Here is a 7,622-nt window from a genome sequence, read left to right on the forward strand (position 1 = left end):
AGCACATTTATCAAGCTACATCAAAGCAGTCAGTGCTCTGTGGCTAATTATGCTGTGGTAATATATTGGAAATGTTTGATTTTAGAGTAAGGAGGATGGAGAAGGAGAGAGGAAAGTTTAGGATAAAGGCATGTGAGAGCCAGAAGTTAGTCAGGAGGACTTCCGCCTGCTGAGCCATTGTTGCAGCACCAGGGCTCCCAGGTTGTGCAACACCTTTAGTAAACACTTCCTGAAGCTAGACAAGAATGAACCTGGGAGTTTCATTCTGTCTCACTTGAGAGAAGTCAGGCACAAACCCAGCAGCACAGGTCTGAGTGCAAAGGGCCAGCCCTGAGCTCTTGAAATCACCCGGCATGTTGCAAAGACTTCTTCCGATAGTCACTTTCCTTCTTTCTACAGTTCCAGGTGGGTGTTCATCTCTTTTTTTAGATTCTGCGAAGTGTATTAGTGAACTGATTGTTTTTCATCTCTTCCCAGCAGTTTAATGGTATAAGATATTTCCACTGGTTGGGATTTCTGTTTTTTTTTTTTTTTTCCTCTGATCCAGTTTTACTAACCAGTTGGGCCGGATTTAATCTCCTGCTTTGGGGGCTATGACTGATGAAAAGACTCAATGTAAAGAAAAGATAATAGGAGTTTTGAATTGTGATTGATCTATTTAATATCTGATCTATTTAACTAATGAATACAATCATTCAGTCAAAAGTGTAATTTGTCAAAACTCACCTTATCATTTTTAGTGCGGTAAAGATGTAGCAGATTTGACTGGTAGAAGGCTTTGAAAAATATCTATTATTACTGGGCCACTTTAGCTCCTTTTGTTTCTTTTGAGGGCCCATTTTTATACTTAGTTCTTTCAGTACTGGTGATAATAAATGTGCCTCATTGGAAACAAACAGTTTACCAATTTTATATGTATAAGGCATTGTGATACTACTCAAGAGAACAATGTTATTGTTAAACTTAAGTTGATAATTCACTTCTATTTCAAACATTTAAGAATTTACAAGTTAAGGAATACTATTTTAATAATAAATTATGAAAAGCATGTCTTTTATTATTCAGACTTATAAAAATTTTACTTATTGTCTTTCAATATAGCTCTGATGCTAGGGGTTTAAGTTATTAGCGTAAAATTCCTACCTTTTGAGTCAAATTTAGTAGAAACCTTCTTTCCCTGTATTCCTCAAAAATATGATCACTAACAACTCTTTGGGGCCCCTCTGTTACTTAAAACTTAGGGTTGCTTGGGTACTAGCTATGTTCAGAAGCAGAAAGATCAAGCTGTATTTTTTTTTTTTTTTTTTGAGAGGTTTTCGCTATAGGGTGCGTGCGCTCGCCAGACAGACAGAGAGAGACATAGAGACAGAAAGCGAGAAATCACCCCCCAGGGGGGATGGTCACGCCACAATCCCTTCTCCTCCATTCTCTTCTAGGGCTCTTGGGCACGCACGCACATGCGCCCGGCGTGAGTTCTAAGCCACCGTGTCCGGGACGCAAACCATGGTCGACTACGTGGGAGTCCAGCGACATAGCCATTACGCTAACTGCTGGTTCCCCCAAGCTGTATTCTTTAAGAGTCCCATGACTAATTCTGGGCCCGGCCACTCCAGTCAAATGGCCATACCAGTTGATTGCATTCCCCTGACTGCATTGGACATGGCACCAAGAGATACAACTTCTTTAGAGGTTATGCCACAGCTCATGACATTAGCCAAGAATGTGGTGATGGGGACAGAGGTTCTGGAGTTGCTCTTATGAGAACCAAGGCACAGACAGAAAGCTGCCCCCCTTTACCTTGTATGGAAAGTTGTCCCTCTTTTTACCTTCCATCACATATTTTCAAGGGTGTCTCCGTGATCCCTGAAAAATCTCTGTTATGATTCCCTTTGCAGTTTTCCAGCCAGAATGTAAGAAGTGAAGCAGTTTTCACTGGCCATCTGTTCCTTGGTTTCTCTGTCTTCATTGTCTAAATAGTACACACTTGCTTTTTTGACCATCGCTTGCTCCTAGTTCTCCTATACATGAAATAAAAGAGTGAGGTATAAAGTAAGACCAGCTGTTTCTAATGAGCCTTACATTCTCTTGAGAAAACCGACTTATGGGATTTCACCCTAGGAGAACAAAAAACAAATATTTAAAAGGGTATGACAAGTGTTTTTTTTGGGGTGAGGAAGTGAGTGAGTACATTGACTAAGGAGTTGGTCTTTACCATATTCCAGCAGAATATGCGGGAGGTATGGTACTTTTTGAAATTATTTTATTTTGAGCTAGCAGTTCCTTCTTGTCATCTTAAAGTGTCTAGAAGACCCAAAAGAGTAAATGGAACTTAACCTTAATATATAAAATAATAAACTTAATTGTGACATGTGTGTGTGTACCTTTGTATGTGTGTGTTTTCCCTCAATGTTTGCACTCACTTTTGGTGCATGAAGTTAAAAATCAAAAGGTAGTTTGAGAGGATATAGAGAGCCTCAGAACTTAAGTCAGAATCATTGCATAAAGTCTGATTCAAGGGTTAATGTTATGTATTTCGTTTGGAAAGATATTGTGTTTAACAGTTTGAACAAATTTAAACAAAAATTAAAATGTCAGTATTACGTACAAATATAATCTTGAAAATGGTCTAAACACATTAACAAAGTCGAATGCAGACGACCACTGTCTGTTATTAATCTCGTTAATGAGCTTTTAGCTTTCTAAAACTAATAAACAGTAAAAAAAAAAAAATCTAATCACAAACAAAATAACAGTTTTTTTTACTTGATCCAGTTTCATAGGTCTAAACTAATCCAGCTTGTGAATTCTGTGGGAGAGAAAATCATGTATTAAAATGAATTCGTTAAAACATATTGTGTTACACCTTGGATTTGTGTAATCCCTGGATGACAGTTAGTTGTGTTTGTTCCAAAGGCTTAGAAATAATTAACTTGATGTTATTCAGCTGGGAGGAGGCTGCATCATCTCCGTCAAACTTGAGGATGAATGAGCCAAGTAAGACTTAGGTTTCTTACATCCCAATAGCAGCTGTGTAAATTGTATCTCAGACCTCATTCTTTCAGGGGCATTCTAGGTTTCCAGAAAATCAGAGCCTTTAAGGGAAATTCTTTTTTTTTTTTGAGAACATACTGGGTTTAGAAAGTTGGGAAATGTACTCACTTCAAAGTAAAGAGAACGAGAAGTTACCAAACAAAGCCTTTTCAGATAAATGCTCTTTCTTTCTTTGGTTTGGTTTTGTTTTGACTTTTTGTTGTTGTTGTTATTGATTTCCATCTGGAAGCGCTTGGGCAAACGAAGAGTTGGAAATAGGTTTTATAACTAACTTATGTATTCCAAGTGAATATTTAAGAGCCAGTTGGTAATTTCTCATTTTATGAGACATTAGGATTTAAACACTAGCTAGGAACATGGAGATCAGTATATAAGTCAGACGAACTTTGTGTTGGCCCTGTAGGCCTGTTTCCCAACTCACTACTGCTGAACAAGAAGTGTATGCGTTACTGCCGTTTGATTTTGTACAATCAGGTGGGCACTCTATTATTTTATGACCTAATGGCAACCTGCTGTAATATTTCCTGTTAGAATCACATGTTATGAATGAAAACCACTAGTAAAGCTTTTTAAGAGATCCTGTGGCTGTGACAGTGAAACATGGCTTCACAAACTCATATTAGCAGGATTATTTGCATTGACGAGGCACTCTAATTCACCAGGCAGCATGTTGACACCTTATGGTTTTTCTTATTATTTTATTTAACTGTATTAATTTATTTACTTATTTTTCAATTTGACCAGAGAGGGGCAGAGTGAGAGAGAGAAAGTGAGAAAGCAAGCAACCAGGTCTGGGACTCTAACTGCAGTGGGCCATATGGGAGTACAACACCCCTAACTACCACACCACCTGCTGACCCACTATGCTACTTTAGTATTGAAGAATTAAAAGAAGCAGAAGGGAATTATGTTGATACTATCAGTTAATTTCTGATAAGAGTAATTTTCTTATATCTTGACATCTTATTATTTTGAAATACTTATATCTTGACATCTTATTATTTTGAAATAAATATAGAACTCTTAACTGGATGGAAAGAAAATAATTAATTTAATATTCCTGTAGGCTTTTGAACATGTTATGAAATTTTTCATAACTAATGTCATGATTTTATTACAACAGATTAAATAAATAGAAATAAAAGTGATTACCTCCATGACAACTGAGTAATCAAAGGACCTGCTGATGTTCTTGAAGTATGACAATACATTAATGCTTATTTTATTATTAATTACAACTTAGCTATCCAAATGATCATACTCTCTTCTAAGAGGTTATAGGAGATTATGTATTTCTTAGCATAAAAGTATAGACAACTTAAACTAGCATTAGCAAGTGCAAAATCTGCCCCTTTTTCAAACAATTAAAAATTAAAACTAAACCCTAAATTGAAGTATTCTAGTTTCGATGCCATAGATTTATGTGTTTATGAAAATTCCTTAAAAGTAAATCTCAAGTCACTTAAAAAAAAAAACCTGTCTAACACCCAATTTTTTACTCAATGAGTTTTTAGCCAATTTAATCACTTTTACTAGTATGAATGTTTTGATTTCTGGGATGTCATTAGGGTAAGACTACAGTCCTCCAAAAGTGACTGACAAGTAATTATTTATTGAATGCTTCAGTTATGTGTGTTAATAGACCAGACCAATCACAGTAACATCAATTCATATTTTGTGATAGAATTTAAGTTTGTGAACTTAAATGAGCTAAGATTATCTTTAGAGACCTTCTAACGAGCTAAGATTATGTTTAGAGACCTCTTAATGAGCTAAGATTACCTTGAGACCTTCCTCGTCATTACCCAGAGAAGAGAATAAAGCCTGTCCATTCACTGCCTCGGTAAATTGTTGGACTGGGTCCTCACTCTGTATTCTGGTTCCTACTGTAAGCTATTTTCAGCCACCTCCAGGAGCCAAATAGTAAGTCTGTTGATGTTTTCTTAGGTATGCAGGGACCAGACCATGTGGACAATTCAACAACAAGATAGAAGGCCAGATAGTGGTCCAGTGGTAACACAATTGGACCCACATGGGTGGGTAATGGGTTCATATCCTGGGACATCCTTTTGTACCCCTGATACATACAAACATCCTTATGATCTGGATGGGCGATATTTGAAGTAGATTGTAGCATAAGGACTGTTCTGGGGATACCTCTCTCACTTTTTGTCTCTCTTTCTCATGGAAAAATAAATGAATATACCTCAAACAGAGAATGTATAAAATCTAGTGGTAGATTTGGTAAAACTGATTTTTTTTCCCCTCTAAAATGACTTCTATCAATAACATGGGGATGAGCATTCAAAGAAACAGGCAGGTTGGGTCAGATAACTTTCTAGTTCTCTTTCAACATGTCTGTAGGCACAAAATAGGCCTTTCAGTCCAGCAGTTCTGTTCAAATTGTGTGCTTCCCTAATTGTCATACTTTGTCTGCAAAAACAAAGGTTTATTTGTATTGCTATTGTCAACCCAAACTATGAACTATGAAAAAGAAACTTCTATTATTGTGACATAGTTTCTTCCATTAGTATAAAACATGGCTAATGGCAAATCTAAGAAAAATATATACTAGAATAAAAAACTGGCTGGAGCCTGGTGATTGAGATGGCTGTATCACACATGGCCAGACATAAGGTTCGAGTCCTGGACCCACAGCTTGGGGAACACACTGGGCATATGGACATGCATGTCCAAAATCCTGAGGGGAAACTGGAGGAGAAGGGTCATATGGCTGTCATCCCTGGGGTGGGTGGATGCTTTCTCACTTTCTCTCTCTCTCTGGCAAGTGCATGCACTCTGTGAGAAAATTTTTTAAAAGATGGCATAAGCTAGTACATAAGTTACTTTATTTGTATACCATTGTGTGGTTTTCAGAGTGTTTCAACTCATTATGCTGCGACTGGTTCGTTTCTTTTTTTTAAATTTTAATTTATTTATTTATTTACATTTTTTAAAATACATTCAATCACATTGTTTAGCTTACAAGGTGATCATTTCAATATGTGAACATTTCTCCCCAGTCCAGTTGATCAAAATATAACAACACTACCTCCCTGTCTCAACAATGCTGTCTCCGTATCCCTCCTCCAAATGTTTTTCCCCAGACCTCACTCCTCCACACATACCACATCTGGCATTCACACCCATCTCTTGTGTTTGTACATCCTTTAGCCCATCAGTTTCAGTTACAGAGTGTGGACACAAGGTATATATTAAGTGGGTACATCAGTGTCTCTTCTTCATAGCCTGGCTTGCTTCACTCAGCAGTAAATCTTCCATATCTGATTCGTTTCTTAGAGGATGAGTTTGTCTTCTGCCTTCCTTTCCTTTTGCCTGGACTTCTGCTATATGGCTGCATGGAAAGCTGCTCTAGGGACCCAAGATAACAAAGAGAAATGGGAAAATTTTTAAAAATATTATCTTCACTAAGTAGAGCAATACTTGTAAACTTCTAATGGAAAATTATTGGACGATATTGGCTAAAATAATGACTTGAGATAAAGAGTGGGTTTCTGATTCTGTCAATCCCTTCTAGTGTCAGCACGTCCATAACTCTGGCAAAAATCACTTAGGACTGTGAGCGTGACATCACTTCCTGGAAATGTAACAAGGATTACTATTGCCAACCCGCTGATTCAGGTCTTTAGCTAAGTCTTTTCTTTTCTTCCTCACTTTCTTTCTCCTTTTTTTCTCAGCAAGTGCTATGAAAGAACTCCCTGAGCAAAAGACATATGAAGTGGTTTATCCTGTAAGACTTCATCCGGTACATAAAAGGGAGGTCAAAGAGTCAGAACAACAGGTATGGCTTTTAATTAATTGAGTAATCTTGGTTTTATATATATATATTATAATATATATACCTTGACACACATGGTTTTATATATATATATATACACACACACACACACACATACATGTGAGAGATCTATGAAATGTGTGTATACATGTGTGTCTATGTGGTGTATGTATATGTATGTGTATGTCAAGTGGACTTTACAAGTTTTAAACTATTACTCCTTGGAGTTAAATAAAAATAATGATTACATATTTTTCTACATATCTTTTTAAATTTTCATTATAACCCAAAGTTCTATTATTAGCCTCATTTTACAAATCAAAATTCTTAGAGAAGTGAAATAAACTGACTACGTTTACTCAAAATAAAACCTTAATATTTTATGATAATTTATTTTGAGTACTTCCAAAGAACATTTGATACACTTGTATCTATTATATATCTATCCACATACACAAATTGTGATATTAAAATAGTAGAATAGAAAATATTGTAGGTGGGGCTGATCCGTGGCCTAGTGGTGAAGGGAGCCTGATCCTACAAGGCAGAACGTGGTTGAGTCCCTGATCTGGTGACTTCAAAAGCACACTGGAAGCGGGCCCCGCGCCATGGCTGCGACTGGCGGCGGGACTTGCGCGGGCCCTCCCGGGCTCAGCGCGTTCCCCCCGGGACCCGCGCCAAGGCAGCGGCAGGTGACGCCTTGGCGCGCCCCCCCCTACCTCCAGCGAGGGCGTGTGGCCTCTGGGCCAACCAGCTGAAGCCAAAAACAAGG

At 37.5% G+C, this 7,622-nt stretch overlaps 1 protein-coding gene across 1 annotated transcript in view; it reads left to right on the forward strand.

Annotated features, from left to right (window-relative positions):
* The first annotated feature begins 270 nt into the window (after positions 1–270).
* ADAM28 (ADAM metallopeptidase domain 28) overlaps positions 271–7,622 on the forward strand; it is a 67,821-nt gene continuing 60,469 nt past the window's right edge. The window contains 2 exon segments of the mRNA XM_027772823.1: positions 271–405; positions 6,750–6,853. Coding sequence (XP_027628624.1) covers positions 354–405; positions 6,750–6,853 — 156 coding nt within the window. The 5' untranslated portion in view covers positions 271–353.

The sequence above is a fragment of the Tupaia chinensis genome, unplaced genomic scaffold (genome assembly GCF_000334495.1).
Source record: "Tupaia chinensis unplaced genomic scaffold, TupChi_1.0 Scaffold000039_1, whole genome shotgun sequence".
NCBI lineage: Eukaryota > Metazoa > Chordata > Mammalia > Scandentia > Tupaiidae > Tupaia > Tupaia belangeri.